This window comes from Andrographis paniculata, unplaced genomic scaffold (assembly GCF_009805555.1).
Source record: "Andrographis paniculata isolate CXL003 unplaced genomic scaffold, ASM980555v1 Contig38END, whole genome shotgun sequence".
Lineage (NCBI taxonomy): Eukaryota > Viridiplantae > Streptophyta > Magnoliopsida > Lamiales > Acanthaceae > Andrographis > Andrographis paniculata.
The window spans coordinates 447,067-473,559 of record NW_026137571.1 but is presented as its reverse complement, the minus strand read 5'-3'; the positions used below and the strand labels follow the sequence as shown (position 1 = coordinate 473,559).

The following is a 26,493-nucleotide window of genomic DNA, read 5'->3' as shown; positions in this document are numbered from 1 at the left end:
AATTTATAATTATTTATATTATATGATAATTATTTTCACTAATACATTTTTAATTATCTACTAATTATACCATTCCTAAAATACCGTGTCTACAGTGTAGCAGACACGGTATGTGGGACGGAGGAAGTAATATTTTTTGAAAGAAACATGATTTTGAAAAATTGTTGTTTAGTAAAAGAACACCCTAACGCTATGTTATACTTGCATTTTGTTAGAATTCATATTTTAAACGTATAATTAAAAAATTAAATAATGACCTCGAAGAGAAAATATAATTTTTTTTTAAAAAAAAATCACATAAAAAATTTGCTGTAATCAATTTCGATCATCAGTAATTCTCTCATTACCATTTTGAATTTTTTTCGCGATTATTATTCGTCATTCTACCTTCGAACGTAAATAGGAGTAGGTAGGTAAAAGTAGTATAAAAATTAAAATCAAAATTTCATTTCATATTAATTTCAAACTACTGCTAAATTATAACTTACATGTGCACAATTAATATCATTTATAATTATGAATAATTAAGATAAATTAATTTCTAACAATAATTTAAAATATATATAGAAATGGGACCTACATTGACCTCTTGTATAAATATATTTAATGTGTTACTTATGCATAATTAATTATCATTATTAATTAATGAGAGAAAACGAAATACAGATAATGTGACCCAATCACTTATATTTATTTATATAGAAAATTGATAAATTAAAAAAAAAAAAAATGCTGGACCCACATTGATTTCCTAGATATGTATATGGATATTAAAAGATTGATCATTGTTATTTGTGACATAATTTTAAATTGATATAATTGATTCCATATAATTAAAATATGAAAATTTGTTTATTTTTATATGAATGTCTTGGTGTACAATTCTAACGACAATTCATATAAATTTAATTTCAAATATTTAATTATTAGTTTTGGAATAAGTTATATCTACTTTAGTTCAAATTAAATGTTTTCGTTTCATAATCAAGGATTTGTTTTATTTTTAACTTGAATTATAATTTTAACTATTATTGTGATACAATATTTGACAAATATTAATATAATATTTCCTCCATTCCATAATAAAGTATCTATTTTTCCATTTTAGTTCGTCTGATAACAAAGTATCAATTTTTTTTAGTAATTGTACTATCTACGTAACATTAAAAATACCTTTACAGCTTACAATATATTACACAAATGTAATTACTTTTATATAACAAAATACTAATAAGATATTTTAGTCATTTCCACTTAATTCCTACTACATCTCAATATAATACTAATATTTCTAAAACTCTGTGGAAAAAGCAAATTGATACATAATTATGAGACGAAAGGAGTATATTTTTATTAAAAATCTCCTTGATTAAACATTTGTGATGATTTTAATTTTGAATAAAAATCAAGCACATTTATATTAGTACAATAATAATAAGTAATTTATTGAATATACTCCTATATATGAAATAGAATTAATTATATCATTTTTGTTTAAACACAAAAATTAAAAGAAAAATAATATTTTAATATAAATATAAATACAAATAAAAAATAAAGTAAGAATACTGTCACAATTACTCTGGACTTGGCTCAAGTTGTTTGTTATTTAATATTTTGTAAGAAAAAAAATGTATTTAATGTGATAATTTTTTAAAAATGAATAGTATCAAATGAGTGAAAGTGTATTGTGTTATTAAATTTTAAGCGTCCCTTAAATTAACTATAATAATATACATATATATATAACATTTTGTAATCAAAATTATTACTATTTTTCTATTGAAACAGTAGAAATTGAATAATAATAATTTTATTTTGAAATTAAAATAAAGCACCCTCCAATTACATTACTCTTTCCGTACAAAAAAATATAAAAAAGTACTCATATAATTCAGTGCTATGCATAATTAATATAAGTCAAATCTATTAAAATTAACAAAATGAAATATATATATATAGACAGCCACCCCAAATTTAGAATAATATAATTTTGAATTAAAATTATTATTTAATATGACATGATTGGATGTTATTTAATATTTTTAATAAAAAAATAATTTTAAATATAATATAAAAATAAATATTTCATTTGATATTTTAAAAAATTTTAAAGCTAAATTGCACAAAACATATCTGTGTTTTCATCAAATTGCGTTAAATCCCTTGTATTTCTAAAATTGTGTCAAACTCTCTATTGGTTTCATAAACTCCGTATCTAACCCCCTCGTCGGTCCTTAGTTAACGATATTTGACTTAAATGCGTTCAAATTGCGAATAAATTTTAGAATCTCAATTTTTAAACCCATAAAATTATAAAAATATTTATTTTTCTTATATTTAGTCTCAGAAATAGTAAATATATTTAAAAATAATTATTTTTTTCAGATTTTAAAAGTTTATTTTTACTCTTTTTTGGAGCTAAATATAAGAAAAATAAATATATGTGTAATTTTAGAGGTTTAGAAATTGAGATTCTAAAATTTATTCGTAATTTGGGCGCATTTAGGTCAATTACCGTTAAATAAAGACCGCCGAGGGAGTTAGACACAGAGTTTATAAAATCATAAAAGAGTTTGACGTAATTTTAAAAATATAAAAAATTTGGTGCAATTTCATGAAATCACATATGATTTTTGTGCAATTTAACCAATTTTTAATAATTTTCTGATTGAAAATCCATATACAACAAAGCCTTATACATATAATATGTTAGTTATGCATTATTAATTACGAATAATTAATACTCTTTAAATTATTTATATTAAAATAAGAATATATATATATATATATATATGCGTAACGAGAGCTATATCGATCACTTATATATAAATAATATAGAAAAATGATAATATATGTATATTAGGTATATTGCTCACATATTTCAATATATTTCAAATTTGAAAACTTAATTGTTTTTACTACCATCCAGACTGGACAATTGTCAAACCCTTGTAGATCAAGCAGTAAGACATCTTTCACTCGGGGGTGTGCATGTGTATGGTCTTGAAAAGAAAAAAAAAATTATTAATTTTATTACATTCAATTGTGGGATTTCTACTATTTCCACCAAAAAAAATTTCTCCAAAAATATCGAATCAAACATTTATTTTTTATTTTTTATATTATACTAAAAATTAATTTTACATTCAAAACATCGCATCAATTTTTATTTATATCACATCATACAAGTATTCAAATTCAAAATTTTTACTATTTAAATCCCAACCAAAAATTCAAATCGAACAAACACACCCTAAATATTGATATACAACTTATAAAACTTGTATGTTTTTCATAAACCTTATAACATAAAATTTATTAATTGAACTACCTTGTTTATCTACTTCATCCGTCCATTTTCTAATGTCCTATTTGATATTTACACATATTTTTAGGCAATTAAGGTTTTGGTTATAAAATGACAAATTTGTCCTTAATCTTGTGTATAGAAAATGAAAGAGTAAATAAACTAAGGGTAAAAGAATAAATTTTGTGTATAAAAATAAAATAGTAAATTTTGTGTATAAAAATAAAAAGAGGACAATAATTGTTGAACTTTCCAAATAGGAAAATAGGACACGCATGAAGTATTTAATATGTACTCTCTCATGTAAGTTTGTGCCCAAATAGTTGGATGCGTATATTTTAATAAAAATAATTATTTTTTTTTTGTTCATGAAAAAAAAAATCACCCCTTTGTTTAAAAAATAATAGTAATAATTTTAAGAATATATATTTTTTATAACAATTAATTAACCCTAATCACACCTTATATGAAATAATTTACTTCTTAATTATTTCCATTCTTCTCCGCCTTCTGCTGCGCCATGCAAACCCGAACGGAACGGAGGCCAAAATTAATTAATTTATAATTATCTGCAATAATTTATTTATTAATTATTTATAGATTTAGAAAGCTCCCCTAGTTCCTATAAATTCATTTCTTCGCTTCAGCTCTATTTCAATTTAATTTCAACTCATTAATTTTATTTTTTCTTGTCCTTTAATGGAGGCCAAAATTAGATTTACCTCGCTGGAGAACGGCGTTAGCCGCCTCCCTCCAAACGGCGTCGTTTCGACTCTCCAGCCGTCCTCCGTTCCGTTTAAACCGACGCTCGGGCGCCATCTGGCGCGCCGGCTCGTCCAGATTGGCGTCACCGACGTATTCTCCGTTCCCGGCGATTTTAACCTGACGCTGCTCGATCATCTGTTAGCCGAGCCGGAGCTTAATTTGATCGGCTGTTGCAATGAGCTCAACGCCGGCTACGCTGCCGACGGCTACGCTAGGGCGCGTGGCGTCGGCGCGTGTGCCGTGACTTTCACGGTCGGAGGACTGAGCGTCCTCAACGCCATCGCCGGCGCGTACAGCGAGAATCTTCCGGTGATCTGCATCGTCGGCGGCCCTAATTCGAACGACTACGGCAGTAATCGGATTCTTCACCACACCATTTGCCTGCCGGACTTCACCCAGGAGCTCCGGTGCTTCCAGACCGTCACTTGCTTTCAGGTATATAATTTCTCGCCATATCCAATCTGCTCAAAAAATCTATTTTAGATATTTAAAATGTGTGATTTTTTAACTCTTGAATTACATTTTGTGAATTTATTACTGTATTTTTTATAGGAATATATGACGCGTTTCTTCGTTTTTGTATATTTATATTACTATGGTGTGTTTGTTTGGGGGGGGTTTGTATTTTGAAATGAGATTTGAATAGTAAAAATTTTGAATTTGAATAGTTATATGATGTGATATAAACAGGTGTTGATGTGATGTTTTGAATGTAAAATTGATTTTTAATATAATATAAAAAATAAAAAAATAAGTGTTTGATTTGATATTTTTGAAAAAAAAATTGGATAAATAGTATAAATCCAATCCAATCCCCAAACAAACACACCCATTAATATATGGTCCGTACTAACGGTTTAGATATATTTTAAGATGTTTGATTTATGATTTAAATTTTTATTTATTTATTTATTTTTATTGTGAACATATTTTCATCTCTAACTTGTATAAGTAGTCCTTCGTTCATTGTTCAAATTTATATTTATTTATTTTTTTGAATTATCGTAAAAATATATATTTTTATTTTATTTTTAAGTAAAAAATCATTAAATTTATTTATTTATTTTTTTACTATTAAAGAAAAAAAAGTAACAATTATTGAAATTTTTGTAGTGAGAGTATTATTTTCTATTTAATTCAGTTGAGTACTATTTTTACTATTCATCCAATTTTTTTCTGTAGTGAGGGAATGGATTTTTTTTACTAGTCATCCAATTTTTTTTTCAAAAAAATATCAAATCAAACACTTATTTTTTATTTTTTATATTATACTAAAAATCAATTTTACATTCAAAACATCACATCAACACCTATTTATATCACATCATACAACTATTCAAATCCCAACTCAAAATTCAAACATCCAAACAAACACAGCCCTAGTAAACTTAGATCTCGTTAGCATAAAATGAATTTATGTTATTTTAACATACCGTATGTTATTATTATTGAATTTATCGAATTTATTTGAAATCTGATTTCATTATTAGTAATATATAATTTTGAATATAATCAAATCTGTAAACAATTCTCAATCTCTCTTCAATTTCAGGCTGTGGTAAATCATCTCGACGACGCATACGAATTAATCGACACAGCGATTTCAACGGCGTTGAAGGAAAGCAAGCCAGTTTACATCAGCGTGAGCTGCAACTTGCCGGCAATTCCTCACCCGACTTTCAGTCGCGATCCTGTTCCAATTGCTCTCTCTCCGAGGTAATAGATAGGGTTGTAAATGAATCGAATCAAGTCGAATACTGCAGTATTTGTTTCGATTTTAAAAAAAATAAAAATTCAACTATTCAATTCATTTGAATATTAAAATTGTATTCGATTCGTTTTCAATATTATACAAATATTTGATTATTTTTATTTTATCCGATTTCCTTGGATTCAAAATTATTTGATTAGAACTTCTATTAATTAAATTTTTTAATAATATTATTATAAAGAAACTTATAAAAAATGTATATATTTATTATTTATTTATATTGACAAAGAAAATGTACTTATTTATTATTTATTATTTTTTCATATTTACAAGAAAGACTTTTTCTCTAATATAAATATAAATATCATTATATAAGTATAATTTTAATTATATTATATTATATTATATTATATTTATATAACATTTAAAAGTATTATTATTAATAAATTTAGTTTAATTTTTTTCTATTGGGAAATACATCTATATGTATGTTATATTTTATACTATTTATATGAATCTAATATTTTATTCGAATTATAAAATTTAAATACGAATATCAAATTTTGAATCAAATAAAATTATTTAATTCATTTACATCAGCTTTAGTCGATCTTCCTCCACAGATTGAGTAATCAAATGTCGTTGCACGCGGCCGTGGAGGCGGCGGCGGAGTTCCTAACCAAGGCCGTAAAGCCGGTGATGGTCGCCGGACCAAAGCTCCGCGTCGCCGCCGCCGGAAAAGCCTTCATCCAATTAGCCGACGCTTGCGGCTACGCGGTCGCCGTTATGCCGTCGGCGAAAGGCCTAGTTCCCGAGCACCACCCGCATTTCCTCGGCACGTATTGGGGCGCCGTCAGCACGGCGTTCTGCGCCGAGATCGTCGACTCGGCCGACGCCTACATCTTTGCCGGACCGGTTTTTAACGACTACAGCTCCGTCGGATACTCTCTCCTTTTCAAGAAGGATAAATCGATCGTCGTGCAGCCGGATCGCGTCGTGATCGGAAATGGTCCGGCGTTCGGATGCGTTTTAATGAGGGATTTCTTGACGGCCCTCGCCGGACGGCTCGACCGGAACACGACGGCGTTCGAGAATTACCGGAGGATTTATATACCGGAAGGTGTTCCCCTGAAGTGCGATCCTTATGAGGCGTTGAGAGTGAATGTTCTGTTTCAGCATATTCAGAAGATGCTCTCCGGCGAGACGGCGGTGATCGCGGAGACCGGCGACTCGTGGTTTAATTGCCAGAAGTTGAAATTGCCGCCGGGATGCGGGTGAGTAACCGCCGCTCGATTATCTAAAAACTTATACTAGTAGAGTAATGCATTATTAATTATAGTATATATATATATATATATATATATATATAAAATAATTAAATTTTTTAAAATATCATCAATTATACTTATACTTTTATTTTTTAAAAAATTTTATACGGAACAAAAGAATCTATTTTTTAACGGCACTGAAAGAGTATTATATAATTTTGCATAGAAGTGGTTCAGTATATCATAACGAAATTTAACTATGTCGTATATCATGCTGAAATTTTTGATATGATATTTTACTATATTGATATTGGTATACCAAATCAAAGATTTGGTATGACAAGTATATATTACGGTGCTTATACAGTTTGGTATATCAAATTGTTCATACGCAATAGGTATATCTCAAAATACTAAAATTTAAATAATAATTTTAATATGAATATATCGAGGTATTACTATATACAGATATATAGGACATTAAAATATCATAATAGTATACTAGTATGTTGGTACATATGAAAATATCAAATTACATATAGTTATCATATATACTGAAATATTTGACATGAAACAAAATTTTCAATATTTTCAATATATTATATGTTATATTTTGTTTGAAAATTTCGCATTTTTTTTTCACTATTCTTTTCATTATGTAAATCTGTGTTCAAATAGTTGAAAAAAAGTTTTAATAGAAGTAATAAAAAAAAATGATGTACTTTTTAGCTAAAAAATAAAATAAAAATATTTTTTTGATGACATCTCCTCATGTTGGCTGCTTTTTAGGTACGAATTCCAAATGCATTACGGATCAATCGGATGGTCGGTCGGTGCGACTCTCGGATACGCACAGGCCGTCCCGGAGAAGCGCGTGATCGCGTGCATTGGAGACGGGAGTTTTCAGGTGACGGCGCAGGACATTTCGACAATGCTACGTTGTCGCCAAAACCCGATCATTTTCCTCATCAACAACGGCGGATACACCATAGAGGTCGAGATCCATGACGGGCCATATAACGTGATCAAGAATTGGAACTACACGGCCCTTGTCGACGCCATCGACAACCGCGAAGGCAATTCCTGGACTACCAAGGTGAGCACATTGATCATCAAAATAAAAAATTTATATTGTAATTTAAAATAAAATAGATTAAATAAATCTAAGTAATCAAATCTAAAATTAAATTTATTAAAATTAAATATCTAAAATATATCAATAATATTTTTAATTCGTTGTTCGGCTCGTAGGTTCGCTGTGAGGAAGAATTGGTGGCAGCCATTGCCACAGCTGAAGGGGCAAAGAAAGAATGTTTGTGTTTAATAGAAGTGATAGTTCATAAGGATGATACGAGCAAGGAGCTCCTGGAGTGGGGGTCCCGGGTGTCCGCAGCCAACAGCCGCTCCCCTAATCCTTGTAGATTGTGTGTGGATTGATGAAACATCTGCTTAATGTTGCCATTTTCTACATTTGTTACATTGTCAAAAATAATGTTCTTCCAAAATCATTTAAGTTTTTTATGTAATTGTAAATTAATCCTTTAAATAAATATGGACCATTTTTAATGATTTGCACGATTTTATTTTATTTTTTATTTTTTTTAGGAGTTGATTTATTAAGCATTTAGGTGCTGATATTATAATAAATTTAAAATACCAAATAATAGGCCCAATTTATATATGGGCCCATTTACTGAGACCAATAGATATCAATTTTATCGGGCCCATTTAGCGACGTTCTATGGCTTCCTATAAATACCTCATGAGGCGCTAGGGTTTTTCAATTTCCGCATCCGGATCGGTGAAGAACGAAGGCGGCGATTTGAGTTTTTTTTATCAAGGTTTGATCTTTTACCATGAGAGCCAAGGTAAGATCAAGATGAATATACTTTGTTCGGCGTTAGTTTTAGCTTTGTTGTTCCCTTCCTTACGTTATGATAATTTTATTTATTTATTTATTTATTTATTTATCTTTTGAGTGACAGTGGAAGAAGAAGCGTATGAGGAGGTTGAAGAGGAAGCGCAGAAAGATGAGGCAGAGATCGAAGTAGATTGTCGGTTTTGTTCCTGTTTTCTGATCCCGTCGTTGAGGGATCTTTAGGATTTCGCTTTTAACATTTCGGTTCATGAGTTTTTTGATGTAATGGTGACCTGCTACTCTTTGATACTGGATTTGGGGGATCTGCTATGTCGATTGAAGTTTTTTTCGATGCCAGCGATATTTTTATATATATTTGCCATTTAATTATATCTTCCATTATCCTCTGAGTTAATTCTGCACAGGTGAAAGTGCATATGCCTTTACAAATGAGGGAATATTGAGATTATTGCATGGTCGGATCAAAATTCCGTTTTGATCATTTGGAAGATGATAGCACTTTCTTGGTAGATACTCTTTGGGTTCTTTGTGGACTTGTAGAATTACGTGCATTACTGTAGGATACTTGTAATTCTGATTCATGTATCCCACGATTTTGCATAGCTGGTTTTAATTTCCTTTTCAAGGATGCATTTTTGATGTATTTTTTCAACCATCTAGTTATAATCTTGGTGATGGCTTGATATATGGACCTAATTCTGTTATGAATTAGATTGTATTGTGTAATGGTAGTGATTCAGGTGTAGCCTGTGACAGTGGATTAACTAGTTTAGGGATTTGTTTTAGGCAAAGCAGCTGTAAGCTTTTTTGATTTCTGTCCTATGAAGAAAATTTGTCCAAGCCATGGTTTTGTTTGGCCTCTTTAAAGTGGAACTCTTGTTGAGCTTGTGAACAGTTCTTTCATTTTACTGCATTAATCTGTTTTAGAATGCTGTGGAAGATTGGATTACCATTTCATTCAATATTGACAATCCATGAGAATGAGTTTGAACTGGTTTTTGCTGAATTATTGTTGTAACATCATTGTATTTCTATGGGCCAACAAATTAGGAGAATTCACTTGACCCTTTTTTGGATGAGATATTTTAAATGAAAAACAGAAGTGTGTTATTTTGGTTGAACAGTTGTTTGGATGTGATGATTTGTATTAGTATTGTTTTTTTTATATGGAGTTGTGATGATTGCATAGCCTGCAAAATTGACAATAGAACACAAAGGTATGGTGTAATTATGTAAATGAATGGCAAGAAGTCTAGATTCCAAACAAACCAATGATTTCTACATGTTGTAGAAGTTATTATGTAGTTATGGTATTCATGGATTTTTTATAACTTCAAATTGAAATTAATAGAAATATGCTTTTGAAGTTAAGATACTCTGATCATTGTTATATTTGAGTACAAGTCTTCTTTAATGTCTTTTAACTTCTAAAACCTTTATCAAATCTTGAAGAATTGGCATATATATGAACTCAAGAAACTTCCATTGAACCCAAACAAGTTCTATGCAATTTTTGTACCAACCATTAGATAATATTACAAAATCCCTTTTTACCTGCCAAAAGAATCCAGAAACGATTGGAGTCGACGCTAATCAAGATATGCATTCACACACATGTGAAACAAAGAATTCTTAATGAACACATATAGGAATGGGACAAAGGTCTTTTATATACTATCATTTTCATCAAATAGCTTTGTCTGTAGTGTATTTTATATTATATTCTTAGATCTCAATATCTTGAAGGTACTCAACATTCAAGAACATAATTCAAATTTTTAGTCTGAAACCTTATCTTCACTCCAACATTAATATATATAAAAACCTATGCTGCTTGGTGCCCACCCCATAAAAGAACTCATGTAATGAATATATTGATTCCTTTCAATTTATGTTACAGCTGAGAATGAAGTGTCTGATGCTTTCAAGTACTTTCTTGATTCATTTCTTGCTATTAATCTCAGATTTTGGTATTGGAATCATCATCACATTTGCTGCAGGACAGTGTGTTGAAGATCAGAAAGACTTGCTATTGGAATTAAGAAACAACCTTACATATGATTCTTCACTTTCAACCAAGCTTGTGCAATGGAATGATTCCATCGACTGCTGTCGATGGGCCGGGGTGAAATGTGACACGAAAGGCCGTGTCTCCGGGCTTGATCTAAGCAACGAGTCGATTTCAAATGGGATACATGATGCAAGCAGCAATCTTTTCAGGCTCAGGTTTCTTCAGAGCCTCAATTTAGCTGGAAACACCTTTGATTCTGTTGAGTTTCCGTCGGGATTTGAAGAACTTACAGAATTGAGGTACCTGAATCTCAGCAACTCAGGATTTACAGGCCAGATTCCTCCTGGAATCTCAAATTTGACAAGGTTAGTTGTGCTGGATCTTTCTTCAGCATACACACCAGTTAACCTTGAGAATCCGAATCTCGAAAGATTGATTCAGAAACTTAATAGGCTGCAAGAACTTTATCTTGAAGGGGTGAATGCTTCTGCTATAGGTTCTCAGTGGTGCAATGCTCTATCATTATATGTACCGAATTTGCGAGTTTTGAGCATGCCTAATGCTTACCTGACAGGCCCTTTCGATTCTTCGTTGCTGAAACTTCAATCCCTTTCGATTATTCGTCTTGATGGCAACATTTTCTCTGCTGGATTCCCCGAATTCTTGGCTGATTTTGCTAAGCTGCAGGTTTTGATTCTGAGTTCTTGTGGCCTGTCTGGTGTGGTTCCTGCAAAACTATTCCAAATCAAGAGCCTGGAAAAGATCGATTTGAATAATAATCGAGACCTCGAGGGCTCTTTACCTGAATTTCCATCGAATGGATCCCTTCGAACTTTGCAGCTTCAATACACAAGATTTTCGGGGAATCTAACAGATTCTGTATCCAGGCTTGGTATGTTGGAGTTTCTTGATCTAAGAGCTTGCTTGTTTTCGGGTACAATTCCAGGTTCGATCGAAAAACTTACTCATCTTCAGTATTTGGACCTGTCTTTGAATCAGTTTGTTGGTTCTGTTCCATCATTTGCTTTTCGAAAGAAGCTTACGACGATCAATCTTCGCGGCAACAGCTTGACAGGTCGAATTCCCGATGCAATCTGGAAAGGCCTGGAAAGTTTGGAATTTCTTGACTTGAGTGTGAATTCATTACATGGAGAAGTTCCGGCGTCTCTGTTTGATCTTCCATCTCTCAAAATCTTGGATCTTTCGAACAACAGCTTCTCCAGTTTGATCGGGGATGCGAAAACAGGTCCGTCGTCTTCTCTGGAAGTTCTTGAATTAAGCATCAACAAGTTCCATGGTTCAGTTCCTGAGTTCTTGTTTGATTTAAAGAACCTCTCCACTCTGTCCCTTTCTCAGAACAAGTTCAATGGCTCTGTGAATCTGTTCAATTTTCGGAAGCTGAAAGGCCTCGTCGACCTCGATCTTTCCTACAACAGCCTGTCTGTGTTTGTAGATGGAAATGTTTCAATTTCTTCGATGTTTCCAAAGCTCGGATATCTGATGTTGGCTTCTTGCAAGGTGCAGAAGTTTCCTCTTCTGAAGAACCAGTCTTCGTTGATGATGCTCGATCTTTCGGACAATCAGATACACGGCGAAATCCCGAATTGGTTGTGGGAAGTTAGCGACGGACTTCTTCGTCATCTGAATTTATCGAACAACTATTTCACTCATCTACAACAGCCTTATAGTCTACGCAACGTGTACCTCGATTACTTGAATTTACACTCGAATTTGCTCGGCGGACAGGTCCCGATCCCGCCGGCGTCGGTATATTACTTGGACTTGTCGAATAATGAATTCTCGTCCGTCCCTGTCGATATTGGGAATTCGATTAAGCGAGCGTTATTTGTCTCGTTGGCGAATAACAGAATCGGCGGCGCGATCCCTATCTCATTGTGCAATGCGACGAATCTTCAGATACTCGACTTGTCGAACATGTCGTTGCATGGCGAGATACCGGTTTGTTTATCGGAGCTAAACCTCAAAGTCTTGAACTTGAGAAGAAACAACCTTAGGGGTGTCATTCCGGATACATTTCGGGTTGAATGTGCTCTCGAAACGCTCGATCTCAACCGGAATTTCTTCCGGGGAGAGGTTCCGAAGACGTTGGAACGATGCGTCGAGCTCGAGGTTTTAGACCTCGGCAACAATGCGTTCGACGGAACGTTTCCGTGTTGGCTCAAGAACTTGCCGAAATTGCGCGTACTCGTGCTGCGATCGAATAAGTTCCACGGGAACGTCACCTGTTTGAACGATGGAAACGAGCTGTCGAATCTTCAGATCATCGACGTCGCCTCGAATCGCTTCGATGGTGTTCTTCCGGCGAGATTCTTTTCTGGTATGAACGCTTTGATTGTTAATGCTGACGGCGCGCTCGATCATTTGTACTTCGTTCACGGCACGGCGAGCGATATTTACTATCAGGATTCGGTGACGTTAACTCTCAAAGGAAGCGAAGTCGAGTATCGAAAGATCCTCGACATATTGACGTCGATCGACTTCTCGAGCAACCGTTTCGAGGGAAGAATCCCGGAGATGATCGGCGACCTTGAGAATCTTTATGTTCTTAACTTTTCGAAGAATTCTCTCTCCGGCGACATCCCGGGATCGATCGGGAATCTGAAGAACCTCGGATCGTTAGACCTCTCGTCGAACGATCTCGGAGGGGAAATCCCGAGTCGGATTGCGGACTTAACGTTCCTTTCGTCAATGAATCTATCGTTTAATCGTCTCGTCGGGAGGATTCCGCATGGGCGACAAATGTCGACGTTTTCGGAGAGCTCGTTCGTTGGGAACGAGGGGCTGTGTGGGTTTCCTTTGAATAAAAGCTGCGGAGATGTTACGACGCGTTCGCCGTCGTCTTCGTTGTCGCCGTTGTTGCCGGAGGAAGAAGATGATGGTGAAAGGAGAGATGTAGGATTGTATGCAAGTGCTGCATTTGGGTACTTTGTGGGTGTAGCCATTGTTGTTCTGTCTCTTGCTGTTTCGAGAAGATGGAGGAAGGCCTACAACAGGGCTGTCGATAGATTTGTTCTTCGCGGCGGCCGGCGGCCGGACGGCGCCGGCGAGGAATGGTAAAAGAAAGAGCAATGTCAAGAAGAAGAATGTCTGAATTTTAAGGATGTTGCAAGTGTTGGGAATTCAATCATAGTTGCTCTTTGTCTTCTTCTCCTATGATATGATCGTTCTGTATGATTCTTAACGCACGCCAGATGCTGAACCATAATTCAATTAATGTCAACAAATTAAGTACGATAAAATAAAAAGGCAAGTAATAAGAAATTTCACTGCAAACATATTATTTAATCAATATTTAACTGCTCCATCTCTCATAACTAGGGTATACTAGGTAAAAGTATGTGTAAATTACTTTTTTGCTTTTATTTACGAGTGTATTAGTGTCAAAGTAGTAATAATGAAAAAAATAGTTTATAATGATATAATTATTTATGAAAATGAGACTCGGGACAGAAAGAAAGAGTATTATATAAGTACATTACTCAAAATTATGTAGATTTATTCAAATTATTTTTATATTATTGGAATATAAAAATAAATTTCTTTATCCCAATGTAACATATATATATATATACATATAGTAGTATAAATATTATTTGAATAAACGAAAAATCTTAAAGCTCTTTTAAATAAGTCAAAAAAAAATAAAATATATATATATATATATACTACCTCAATTCCATGAAAATCATAAATACTACTATTAATTATATTAGATAAATAATATAATTATGAAATGACTGACCAAAATATAAAATAGTATACTCTCTCGTCGTTGTCATTTTTTATTTTCGTTAGTACATTGCCATTTTCTAATTTAGTAATTGTACTAACTATCTAACATAATAAATACAATTTCAACTTACAATATATTACACAAATGTTATTACTTTTATATTACACCATACTATACTATTCAATATAATACTAATACTAAAAAATATACGTGTAAATAACAAATATCACCTTTCCAATTGGACGGAAGGAGTATTATAATAATTTTCAATACTCTATATCTTAACCCATACTATTATTAGAGCAGTACTGAAAAAGCGTTGCGTGGTATGTAAAGGGGTGTTAATTATACCTAAAAGCGTTAGATAAGAAACGCGACTTTGGGTTCCGCAATAAGTCTTCGGACCCTAATTCAGAAGCAAAATTTTTAAAACCCTCGGCATAAATATCATAGGCTAGGTATTGGTTCGCACAATTGAATTCTACAGATTTGGCAGGTGATTGGTTCAAATCCAGTCCAGGAAAACGGGGACAAGTGCGGAGGAATGGAGGCGGGATCGAAGCCTGATCGTGACTCGTCCATCTTCAACATCAAGGTTACTCATGGGAGTAGCGAGCATGAAGTTGCGGTTCCCTCTAACTCAAGTTTTGGTATGTCTAGCAATAATGATCTTATGCTTTGATGACTGTTTCTGGATACGTGGCTGAATCAATGATTTTTATTTTTATTTTTTTTCGTATTATTAGTGTTTGTGATTGCGATTCGTTGAATCAATTTGGTAATAAATTGAAGTGTAGTGTTTTTATGTGCAAATGGCTTTTTCCTATTTAGGGGAAGCAGTTTCTCCCAATGGATTGATTGATAAAAATGGATTTAACTGCTTGTAGAGCTGTATGTTTGCCTTAAGTTGCAGGCTTCTTGTGATATATCTTGTTTTCTCCATTCTTTGTCGATTATGTTTATATGTGCTCACAGGCAGTTTACTTACTACGTAGGTTTTAGAACTTTGGCTCACATGGACTATGGAATTGAAGATATATAATATTTTGCATCATAGGTGGGTAAAGGTTACACATTTTTCGTGTTTCTAACAATGGTTTAATGTTTTTCTTAATGGGTGAAGGTGATCTGAAAGCAGTTATTGCTCAGAAAATTGGTTTAAAACCCAAGACCCATAAGCTCTTGTTCAGAGGTAAAGAAAAAGAAGACGGGGATGATCTCCAAATGGCTGGTGTTAAGGACAATTCCAAGGTGTTAATTGTAGAAGATACAACATGCAAGCAGGAAAATGCTGAAGAAGTTAAGGAAACTAGCACGGTCTCCCGAGGAGGTGAAGCAGTTGCCGAAGTTAGAGAAGAGGTTGATTTGCTCTCGGAACAGGTTGATATATGATCCATTTTAAGTTGTTTCTTTTTCCCCCTTTCCTCTTGAGTTTTGATATTGACCTATGTTTAATCTCTTTTGAAATTTGACTTTAGGTTTCTGCGCTGCAAGCTGTTGTGGAGGGTGGAACCAAGGTTGATGATAAAGATATTTTGTATTTGACAGAGATGCTTATGAGGCAGTTGCTCAAACTGGATGGTATTGATGCCGAAGGAGAAGGGAGAGTGTGGAGGAAGATGGAGGTTCGTATCGCATTTCTATAAGCTTCATCTTATTCATGATGCAAAACATAGATGAGCCTGATTGTGTGTTTGTTGGTTGTGCTTAAAATGTGGAAACAAAAAACTAAAACTAGCTGATGAAACTGCTTATTTACATTTACTTCTTCGTAAGTTTAAGTTTCATATAATTTTGTTCATAGTTGTGAATAGCACATTCCTTTTAATTTGGTAAGTATATTATAATCTTTATTATAAGTAGCTTTAGATTTTACAATATAATATCATTTTTATTATTTGGTAAATATAGGTTTTATACTATTATATTGTGCAATGTGACAAACTTATAGCACCGAGGATTATGAAAATGAGGAAGACAATTATTTATCAATTTTTGAACGGGTTAACTTTGATTATCTATTTATCGAAGTACTTATGTTCTAATTGTTTTTGCAATCTTATTAGTTTGAATGATAATCATTAGAACATTTTATAGATTTTTTAATGCATTTATATTATATTTTTGTATATATGATAATTTTTATATGTATATCCATAAATTTTTAAATAGCAATTAGGGGTCAATCGTTATGTAATACTAGCTCAGATTGACAACTATGGTTTTGTTACCTTTATCCTTTTCAGGTGCGTCGAATCCAAAGCTTGGTGGAAACTATGGACATCCTCAAGTTAAGAAATACAAATCACTCGAGTGACGCGAATAATAATGTGTCTGTAACTACTCAGTGGGAAACATTTGAAGCTGGTGATGGAGGTGTAACTGCCGACTCACAGATTCCATCTTCCATGCCTACGCCGGAGCCATCTTCCTACCCTATGCCAATCCCATCTGCTACTCCTACTCCGATGAGATTTCCCTCGCCAGAGCCATCTTCCATTTCTACAACAATGCCGTCTGCTACTCCTACTCCAATGGAATTTCCTTCTCATTCTACACCATCTTCTATCCCTGTCACTGTGCCATCTTCTACTCCTTCAATGTCTTCTTCCTCCACTGCCAAAACACAATTTTCTTCTCCTATGCCTTCTTCTGCTACAAAGGTAACCCAAGATTGGGAACAATTCGACTAGTCCGCTAACTGATTGTAAAAAAGATCACGGGTATTTTTTGTTGGAGGAAAAAGGCACCTTGACTCAATTGCTGTATCAGCCGTGTGCATCAAAATCAACTATGTTAACCTATTTCTTATTTCAAGACAGATGGTTGAAATTTTCTATTTTACTTTGGAAATATATGCTTCTGCCATTTTTATTCATCATGTGTATCTTTCGCAGTGCTTTCAGGAAAAAAATGTGACATTACACTTTGAATCAGAAATCACACTTCATACTAGGGAGCAAGCACATAGCTTTCCCTTGTTGGTTTACATTATTGCTAGTTATTTGACAGTAGATAAAGCCCATTGTAACTGACTGAAGTCCCGTAGGGTCTGGTCAAACGATGGAGACCTTTTGTAGATGATGGTAGCTGCTTGAATTAGAATGCTAGCTGTTAATCCTCCCACCATGAAATTCCCTTGCTCTGTTTCAATGTCGAATATATGGCATGCATATTTCCATCCTCCCCACTCTTTTTCTATGCATCTATATCTTCCATCTTCCTGTGGAAACATTGAAGTAGATAGATATTAGTATTCGATGTGAATCTCTATATTTCTTGATGCTGTAATTGTTTGTTATTGTAATGCAAAGAAGATTTTGGACCTCGAGGAACATGGCCAATGGGGCGTCAAAGATGGCATCGACTTCATCTTCATTGAGTACAGGCTTGAAGTCGTCAACTCTGGGTAATATGGCTATCACTGGTACTACCCTCAGTAAATTCTGCACTAAAACTATCTTTAGTATGCTACCATGTGGAAGTAAATGGATATATATATATATATGTTTTGTGTTTGTGTGTTACCGATGAAATAAATGGTTCTAAGTTGGCCACGACCCGGACAAGACTTGGTTCTAGTCCAATTTCCTCCATTGCTTCTCTTAGAGCTGTTGCAGTGTCATCAGCATCGCCTTCATCCATCTTCCCACCAGGCAAAGCCACATCACCTATTTTGAAAGGTCTGTTGTGTTATTATTCTAACATTTTATAAACATATTCTTGAAAAGGGGATTCAGGTACCTGGATGAGACGACAGTTTCATGGATCTCCTGTTGAGAATTACTCGGAGCTCACCATCCTGTCCGCAGAAAATGCATATCAGAACTGCAGCTCTATTCTCTCTGGATGAAACAGGCAGGTTTGTTTGTGTCGTGTTATTCGATAGGATCAGGGGAATCGAATTGACTTCGCCCTGATCACCCGGGCTGTCTATCGAAAGCTTATCCTGAAGAAGTCCCTGAAGAACTTCCTGATACACACTTCCACAATTATCCATAGGTATGAACTCCAACCTCTCTCTCTCTCTTTCTTTCTCTCTCTACTGTTTACAGAAGTGAGTTAATGGGGCTTTCCATATCAAGGCATGATTCTGGATCACAATGCAGGGAATTTCAATTTCAAGAAACAGGTGGGGGTGGGAAATCTTTTGCTTCAGAATATGCTATATTCTGCAACTTTAATGGTATGTGTATGCTTACTCAATGGATCTGATTCTCTTCAATTTATATAAAGCTTCATCCTCTCATGCTCAAGATTATTACCACATTCTAAGAATTGAAATTTTTGAAAAAGAATTTTTGAAAAAGAAGTAAGAACCTAGCAGTCTGCTTCATTAGGTTTCACTACTTGTTGGAATTAATTTGAATATGCTCTGGCTGTTGGCTATGCTATGCATACTTAGCCCCAATATACATTTATGTGAATCCAATAATGATGTATTGTTTAATTGTGACACTGATGATATATATATATATATATTGATTACCTATGCAACTACTGTGAAAAATTATTTGTGTTTTTATTTCTTTATGGATTTTATTGCCAGCTTATTACCGTTGTTTCCTTATTGATACTCCCTACTTGATAGCTTAGGACAGCTATTTTTAATTCAGTCTCTGCTTTCTTCTATTCTTCATATGCCCTTTTTCTTACAGATTCATTTAATTTCTTTGCAATGAAGAAGAAAGACTATTGCTTTCATGGATTGAGTGAAATTTTATAGGAAAAAAAGATGTGCTTAGTCCATAGATGATAAGACTGGTCATGTTTTTAAGGGTAATTTTTTAGGAATAACAATGAATTTGAATAGTGCGGAGCAAAGACAATAATTCTAAAAAAATTTCAGTAGAGTTCTAAAAAAAAGTATGTATAAAGTAGTCTATTCAATTTCAGATGACCTTATTCAAAATTGCTTGTCTTGAAACAATATCAATATTTACTAGCTTTAGAATTCATATGATATGTATAATGTTTATCTACATCATTAATTAATTACTACATCGATCATTTGACAAAATTGAAACTTTCTTCTTCTTCTTTTTTTAATAATTCATCTACCCTCTGTTATATCATTTGTCTTTTGGATGAACCAAGAAAAAATTAAGTTAAACCTTACATGCAGCAAATGGTAGGCTAATGTAAAAGATACAAACAAAACAACATTGCTACATTGTCGATGGGATGACCTAATTAAATTTAATCATCTTCCATGCTACAAAAACAAAAATGAAAAAAATAAAAAAATAATGCAAAACCATTTTCAGCAAATAAGTACCTCAAGATCTCACTTAGAATTTTTTTTTTTTTTTTTTCTTCCAATTCATAGAGCCAGATCCAGAGCATTCATCACTCTTGAATTATCGAAACTTTTTGCCGCCATCAATTTTCTTGATTCGAGCCCGAGTGATGGATTCAAGTCGAGTTTGTAATCCCGGGTTTCTCTTTTTGATCCAGCAAATATATTAGGGTTTTGTGAAGATTGAAATATGGTGATTGATTCTTGCATATCCACATATCTATGTAGTTCTTTTGAAATCCAGTCGGGTTTTCAAGTCGATTCTTCCCTCAAAGTTATAATATTTGAGCAAAGATCAGTCTGTTTTGCTGATCTGATTAAAGGGCTTTTGAAGATCCTTTCAAGAATTGGATTATAAAATCCCTTCTCCATTGCTGAGCTTGTCATCCATTTTTTGTGAACATTCCAAGAATCATCTCCATGGTTATAAACTATATATGCAATCTCATGATTTTTTATTTTTTATTTTTTAAAAAATAAAAGTACATTATTTTTATCATAAAGTATCATATCTAATTCAATATTAAAATCAAAATACCAAAAACTCACCCAGTAAAACAATCCAATCACACCCATAACTTTTAAACAAATACATGTGTTGTCTAATTCACCAAGTTGAAAAAATATACTAATTTACATGAATTTGTTCTTTTGATGATTTTTTTTTTTAAAAAAAATTATAGTACTATTTAACTTTTGTAATTAAAAAAAAGAAATATATTTCATCTGTTCAAACTTTTGGGTACATGCATTAATGTGAGTATTTTATTCTTTTACTTTAATTTTATATTTTATATTCAAAGTTATAAAAATATAATTATAATTTTTTACTAAACAGAAAATTAGTAATATTTTTTTCATGAAAGAAAAAAGAATATGCATTTAAATAACAAAAAAAATTATTTTATCTATGTATGTAAATGTATAACGTATAATATGGATCCAGCATCGTTTGGGAATGAGCATGTCTGTCCGTTCTCTTACGATTCCCTTCTGCTTATTATTATTATTATTATTATTCCACACGTATTCATGATAGCAAACAATTAATTGATTAAATAATTAACCTTCATGCATGGACAAATAAGAAGGGTCATCATTTTCATCATTCAAATTTTAATTACTACTACCTCGATTTTCCACGTGATTGTCTTTTTGTTATGAATTAACAAATTTTTTATTAATTGTATGATAGAGATTAAAAGTAATAAATGAATGAAGGATAAAAATATAAAATTTGTGTTTAAAAAATAAATATGACAATAATTTTAGTATGTCTCAAATAGGAAAGTAGGACAGTAGAAGGAGTATTAATTAAGCTATGCGTGTTTTTAAATTTATTTTAATATGCTATACTTAGTTCGTACATACTCCCTCCGTCCCAAAAGAAGTGTCTTATTGAGAATTGACACGAGAATTAATGAATAATAGTATTTGATTGAAAATGGATATAAAGTAGAATATAAATGACTAAAATGCTCTTGATTTTTTAATGATTTTAAAGAGTATGTTAGAGTAATAATTATGGGTAATATGAAAAAATATGAATAATTTTGTTATAAAGTGGGGACCACGGCTACTAAATAGAAAAGCAAGACAATTATTTTGGAACAAACGAAAATGAAAAAATAAGACAAATATTTTGGGACGGAGGGAATATATAGAAATTAATTAACAATATGTGTGTATGCGTGTGTATGAAATTAAATCAAGGGTTTTATATAATTATATATATTTATATGCTATATTTAGGGTTTGTAATTTTAATTTAAAACCATCATTATTTATTTTGTAGACTATTAATAAAAATACACTTTAGAAAGAAAAAAAAAATTGCATTAAAATACTATTTAAATAAAAAAATAAATTAATATTTAATTTTAAATCAATTTTAAACTAGCAACTAAACAACTCTTAGTTGCCAAAATAATTAAGGGTGTTTCGAACACAAATTAATAAATGGGTGCTTTTCTTTTTTGTTGAATCTAAAATTTGGTTTAAGTTTGATATTAAAATAATGTTTGATGGGGTGTTTTGTGAGAAAAAAAAAATATATTTTTTTTAGAAAAGCAGAATCCAAATAGTAAAATTTGAGAAAAAATTGTGTAAAAAAACATACCCATAATGTTTTATAAAACTATGATATTATTTTATTTACTAAAATGTCAATCAATATATTATTTAAATAAATATTTTTATTTCAAATGAAATCAAAATCTATCCAAACTGAGTTTCGGACTTTTTTTAAGGTAAGCCCAAGCCCAAGCCCAAAGTGGAAGAGGCAGTTCCCATGCAAGCCCATATAAATTATCTTCTTCATTAATACGACGTCGTATTGGCCGAAGCGACACGTGTCCTCGTCCCTGAGCACGGAAAGCATCTTTCTTGCTGAGGCGCTTATCATCGATCAATTGCTCAAAACCACCTCAAAATTCCAAATGGAAAACTCATGTGGAATTCCTCTTCTTCCAAAATTAGCGGGAGAGAAGAACCCTCGCAGCTCTTTCCTTCAGAGGCTCTCCATTTCTGACGGATTCTGAAGCTGCGATCGCATTATCCTCTATGCGGAGGAAAGCGGCAAGAAAATCCAGAAAATTCGAGGAGGCCGGAGTTTTTTCTATGATTTTTGCTTGATTCGCGACAATGGAATGTGATATACATCACGAATTGATGTAGAGGAAGGTAGAATGGCTCTGTAACTGTCCAGCGCCATCCTCATTGCCTTCGCTAAGCTTCATCTAACCTAATTGGAGAAGAAGAAAAAACGACGAAACCAATTTTAGGTACCTTTTTTGTATCTGCGTTTGGGGAAAAGGAAAATTCCGATTCCCCGCCGACTTCGCCTCTCTCAATCAACGTCAACGTCGCCGTTTGCAGGTGAAACTATTTTTTGTAATTCATCGTCGTCGATTGGACTTGCGATCGATTGTTGTTAGTTCTTCGAAATTGTTCATATTTTTGGGGGTGTTATTCGATTGAGAAATGTCGCAGCATTTATTGAATGCAATGCGCAGCGTGACTATGACGGTTGGGTGCAAGAGCCCCCAGCTGTACCCCGTTAATTCCACCGCCGGTGGCGGTGGCGGTGGCGCCGCCACCGGCGGTGCAGGGGATAAATTCTTGCAAACTTTGCAGGATTATTTAAAGCTAAATTCAATCACGCCGTCGCATCATCGGAGCCAGAGTTTGTCATTGATTAACAATGTGACTTCAAGTGTTCTACCCGAGGGCACAACGATCACAGGGCTTCCTCAATCGGATGCCATTGAACCTCAGATAGACCTTTGCTTAAAGCTTGTCGATATTGTTAGTTCCTTAGCTGGTCTTTATGATAGACTTGAGAATTGTGCTCAATTCGAGAGGTCGGGGCTGTATCTGGAGCAACGAGCGATTTTTAGTGGATTGAATGATCCTAGATTATCGAGGAGAAGTTTGAAATTAGCTAGGAAACATGCTGTCGATGCGCATTCTAAGGTCGTCCTTTCGGCTTGGTTGAGGTTCGAAAGAAGGGAAGATGAGTTTCTTGGAGTATCTGCCATGGATTGTAGTGGATTGAGCTCTGAGTGCCCTAAATGCTCTCTGGTTTCCGGTTATAATCCTGAGTCGACAAATGATCCTTGTCCATGCTCAAAGGAGTCGGAGGTAGAAGAAGATCAGCGCTGCTCGACTTCTGTTAGTCATGGGGACGATATCGATGAAGATGACTATGACATATGGTTCTGCATTGGCGGTGAGGAGGTTAAGTTTAACAGATTTAAGATCGCCTCTCTTTCCCGACCGTTTAAAGCAATGTTGAACGGTAGTTTCATGGAATCGCGGAGGGAGAGGATATACTTTACGCAGAATGGAATATCGGTCGCGGCAATGAGAGCTGCCGAAATTTTCAGCAGGACGAAGAGAGTGGATTCTTTCGATCCACATATTGTTTTAGAACTTCTGGTGTTGTCCGACAGATTCTGCTGCGACGAACTGAAATCTGCGTGCGATGCGTATTTAGCATCTTTGATCGATGACATGGATTCGGCGGTGCTGCTCTTTGAATACGGGCTCGAGGAGTCCGCGTATCTGTTGGTTGCCGCTTGCCTGCAGGTATTTCTGCGAGAAATCCCTAGTTCGATGCGCAATCCGAATGTGAATCGATTCTTTTGCAGTGCAGAATTTAGAGAGCGATTAGCGGTAGTCGGGCATGCCTCTTTCTTGTTATACAGTTTCTTGAGCATGGCTGCCATGGAAGAAAATATGACATCGAATACGACGGTTATGCTGTTGGAAAGAACGGTTGAATGCGCCGTCGAGAATTGGCAGAAACAGCTTGTGTTCCATCAATTGGGCTGCGTGATGCTCGAAAGAAAGGAATACAAGGATGCGGAAAGATGGTTCGAGGCAGCCGTCAACGCGGGGCATATTTATTCGTCGGCGGGAGTCGCAAGAGCGAAATACAAGCGCGGCCACAAGTACAAGGCGTATAAATTGATGAACACGCTCATCTCCGACCACGCGCCGGCCGGGTGGATGTACCAAGAACGATCTCTTTACGAAAGTGGTGATGACAAAAGGATGGATCTGAACACGGCTACTGAAATGGACCCGACTCTTTCGTATCCTTACAAGTATAGGGCAGTTTCGTTGTTGGAGGACGGCAGGGTCGGCGCTGCAATCTCCGAAATTGACAAATTAATTGGTTTCAAGATCTCCGCCGACTGCCTCGAGCTACGATGTTGGTTCTTGATTGCGCTCGAGGATTACGAAGGAGCTTTAAGAGATACCCGCGCAATTCTTATGTTGGATCCTCACTATATGATGTTTCACGGTATGTTGCGCAGCGAAAAGTTAGTCGAGCTTCTATCTCGGCATGTCAAGAACTACAGTCAGGCGGATTGCTGGATGCAGCTCTACGATCGATGGTCGTCGGTCGACGATGTCGGCTCTCTCGCCGTTGTCCACCATATGTTGAGTAATGACCCGCGAAAGAGCCTTCTTTGGTTTCGACAATCTTTGCTCCTTCTCCGGTAATCCCCGTTTATTGATTTGTACGGTTTACGACGATTCGATCACTATCTTACTTATATATGTCGGTACAGATTGAATTGCTACAATCCCGCAATGCGAAGCCTGCGAATGGCTCGGAATCACGCTCCGTCGGACCACGAACGACTTGTCTACGAAGGCTGGATTTTGTACGACACCGGGTATCAGGAAACCGCGCTGTCGAAAGCAGAGAAATCGATCTCGATTCATCGATCGTTCGAAGCGTACTTCCTAAAGGCGTACATCCTGTCCGAAACCACAACGGACACGGAATCGTCGTTCTATGTCGTCCAGCTTCTCGAGGAAGCTCTCCGCTGCCCGTCCGACGGTCTCCGAAAAGGACAAGTGAGTCGGATTTTTCGTTCGTATATATTAAAATCGCGCATCGTCGCTGAATTGTTTGTTAATCGCCAGGCGTTGAACAATTTGGCGAGCATCTACATCGACGTCGATAAGCTCGACCTGGCCGTCGATTGCTACATGAATGCGCTCGACATTAAGCATACCCGAGCCCATCAAGGCCTCGCGCGCGTCTACCATCTCCGAAACCAGCGGAAAGCTGCATACGAGGAGATGACGAAATTCATCGAGAAGGCGAGCCACAACGCGTCGGCTTACGAGAAGCGTTCCGAGTATTGCGATCGAGAATTGGCTGAAAACGACCTCCGGACGGCGACCCGGCTCGATCCCCTAAGGCCGTATCCGTACAGGTACCGTGCAGCCGGTAAGTCGTCTTCTTCGAACTGTCATATCGTTGACAACATCGTACTTGTGTTTGAAACGATGTTTTTTACGTGTTTCAGTTCTAATGGACGATCGTAAGGAAGCCGCGGCGATTGAAGAAGTGTCGAGAGCCGTAGCGTTCAAACTCGACCTACAGCTGCTGCATCTGCGGGCGGCTTTCCGCGATTCGATGGGCGAATACACGGCGGCGATCCGAGACTGCGAGGCAGCGCTTTGTCTGGATCCCGACCATGTTCATACGCTCGAGCTTTATCGGCGGGTGAAAGAAAAATCGGAGGAATTACAGCAGCAGCGGGCAGTGTAAGAAATATGGAAAGATAAGTTGTTCTTGCGAGTTTGAACTAGTGTTTGTGAAGCTTACATTATATATTTGCTATGGCTATGGCTATTCGTATAACCAATCTAATCGAGAGATGTATGTACAATGTATGTATGTATGTATATATGTATGGAAATCCAATGAACAATATCTTGTAAATATATACACAAAGTTCCTATAGTGATTCATTGTGCAAATTAAGCTCGATTGTTATTTGTACATATAAATGAATCCAAGAAATAGAAACAATCTCATTTTTGGGTTGGCAAGAAAATTGAGAGTTAAATATTCTCTAATTTCATAAAATTGTATATTGATGTAGTAATTTTATTTTGTTTTTTTGTAGTATTATTCAATTTTTTTTCTATTAAATTATATTGTTTCAATTTTATAAAATATCAAGTT

General features: G+C 34.6%; 5 protein-coding genes across 7 annotated transcripts; 4 read left to right on the top strand and 1 right to left on the bottom strand.

Moving 5' to 3' along the window:
• The first annotated feature begins 4,009 nt into the window (after positions 1 to 4,009).
• LOC127251015 (pyruvate decarboxylase 1-like) lies at positions 4,010 to 8,491 on the top strand. The gene is made up of 5 exons (XM_051274539.1): positions 4,010 to 4,510; positions 5,628 to 5,791; positions 6,410 to 7,060; positions 7,844 to 8,150; positions 8,306 to 8,491. The coding sequence occupies exons 1-5, from the start codon at positions 4,010 to 4,012 to the stop codon at positions 8,489 to 8,491; spliced, it is 1,809 nt and encodes a 602-aa protein (XP_051130496.1).
• A 327-nt stretch (positions 8,492 to 8,818) lies between these two features.
• Positions 8,819 to 14,263, top strand: LOC127250993 (receptor-like protein 53). Of its 2 annotated transcripts, XM_051274509.1 has the most exons (4): positions 8,819 to 8,922; positions 9,040 to 12,190; positions 12,301 to 12,383; positions 12,469 to 14,263. In XM_051274509.1, exons 2-4 carry the CDS (start codon positions 10,825 to 10,827, stop codon positions 14,020 to 14,022), a joined length of 3,003 nt encoding a protein of 1,000 aa, XP_051130466.1. In that variant the 5' UTR covers positions 8,819 to 8,922; positions 9,040 to 10,824; the 3' UTR covers positions 14,023 to 14,263. The 2 variants fall into 2 exon arrangements, with proteins under 2 accessions (XP_051130466.1, XP_051130465.1); XM_051274508.1 differs by having other exon boundaries at positions 9,040 to 14,262.
• Positions 14,264 to 15,242: 979 nt separating this feature from the next.
• Positions 15,243 to 17,391, top strand: LOC127250815 (BAG family molecular chaperone regulator 4-like). Its single transcript, XM_051274241.1, has 4 exons — positions 15,243 to 15,348; positions 15,822 to 16,078; positions 16,177 to 16,323; positions 16,945 to 17,391. The coding sequence occupies exons 1-4, from the start codon at positions 15,243 to 15,245 to the stop codon at positions 17,389 to 17,391; spliced, it is 957 nt and encodes a 318-aa protein (XP_051130198.1).
• Positions 17,392 to 17,699: 308 nt separating this feature from the next.
• Positions 17,700 to 18,788, bottom strand: LOC127250880 (nudix hydrolase 15, mitochondrial-like). Its single transcript, XM_051274333.1, has 4 exons — positions 18,443 to 18,788; positions 18,227 to 18,369; positions 18,025 to 18,144; positions 17,700 to 17,921 (listed from the first exon to the last, which is right to left on the bottom strand). Exons 1-4 carry the CDS (start codon positions 18,696 to 18,698, stop codon positions 17,700 to 17,702), a joined length of 741 nt encoding a protein of 246 aa, XP_051130290.1. The 5' UTR covers positions 18,699 to 18,788.
• On the top strand, positions 18,579 to 26,324 carry LOC127250879 (ethylene-overproduction protein 1). 2 transcript variants are annotated; one of them, XM_051274332.1, is made up of 6 exons: positions 18,579 to 18,700; positions 18,808 to 18,884; positions 22,247 to 25,006; positions 25,079 to 25,370; positions 25,440 to 25,749; positions 25,829 to 26,319. In XM_051274332.1, the coding sequence occupies exons 3-6, from the start codon at positions 22,980 to 22,982 to the stop codon at positions 26,071 to 26,073; spliced, it is 2,874 nt and encodes a 957-aa protein (XP_051130289.1). In that variant the 5' UTR covers positions 18,579 to 18,700; positions 18,808 to 18,884; positions 22,247 to 22,979; the 3' UTR covers positions 26,074 to 26,319. The 2 variants fall into 2 exon arrangements, with proteins under 2 accessions (XP_051130289.1, XP_051130288.1); XM_051274331.1 differs by having other exon boundaries at positions 25,079 to 25,749; positions 25,829 to 26,324.
• The last annotated feature ends 169 nt before the right edge of the window (positions 26,325 to 26,493 follow it).

Excerpts from the sequence above, each read along its gene's own strand:
- LOC127251015 (XM_051274539.1), top strand. The coding sequence starts at position 4,010 with ATGGAGGCCAAAATTAGATTTACCTCGCTGGAGAACGGCGTTAGCCGC. Across the intron at positions 5,792-6,409 it reads CCAATTGCTCTCTCTCCGAG|ATTGAGTAATCAAATGTCGT; the intron begins GTAATAGATAGG and ends CTTCCTCCACAG. Across the intron at positions 7,061-7,843 it reads AAATTGCCGCCGGGATGCGG|GTACGAATTCCAAATGCATT; the intron begins GTGAGTAACCGC and ends GCTGCTTTTTAG.
- LOC127250993 (XM_051274508.1), top strand. The coding sequence starts at position 10,825 with ATGTTACAGCTGAGAATGAAGTGTCTGATGCTTTCAAGTACTTTCTTG.
- LOC127250815 (XM_051274241.1), top strand. The coding sequence starts at position 15,243 with ATGGAGGCGGGATCGAAGCCTGATCGTGACTCGTCCATCTTCAACATC. Across the intron at positions 15,349-15,821 it reads TCCCTCTAACTCAAGTTTTG|GTGATCTGAAAGCAGTTATT; the intron begins GTATGTCTAGCA and ends TAATGGGTGAAG. Across the intron at positions 16,079-16,176 it reads TTGATTTGCTCTCGGAACAG|GTTTCTGCGCTGCAAGCTGT; the intron begins GTTGATATATGA and ends ATTTGACTTTAG.
- LOC127250880 (XM_051274333.1), bottom strand. The coding sequence starts at position 18,698 with ATGGATAATTGTGGAAGTGTGTATCAGGAAGTTCTTCAGGGACTTCTT. Across the intron at positions 18,145-18,226 it reads TAGAACCATTTATTTCATCG|AATTTACTGAGGGTAGTACC; the intron begins GTAACACACAAA and ends GTTTTAGTGCAG. Across the intron at positions 17,922-18,024 it reads CATTGGCCATGTTCCTCGAG|GAAGATGGAAGATATAGATG; the intron begins GTCCAAAATCTT and ends ATGTTTCCACAG.
- LOC127250879 (XM_051274331.1), top strand. The coding sequence starts at position 22,980 with ATGTCGCAGCATTTATTGAATGCAATGCGCAGCGTGACTATGACGGTT. Across the intron at positions 25,007-25,078 it reads CAATCTTTGCTCCTTCTCCG|ATTGAATTGCTACAATCCCG; the intron begins GTAATCCCCGTT and ends ATGTCGGTACAG. Across the intron at positions 25,750-25,828 it reads GTACAGGTACCGTGCAGCCG|TTCTAATGGACGATCGTAAG; the intron begins GTAAGTCGTCTT and ends TACGTGTTTCAG.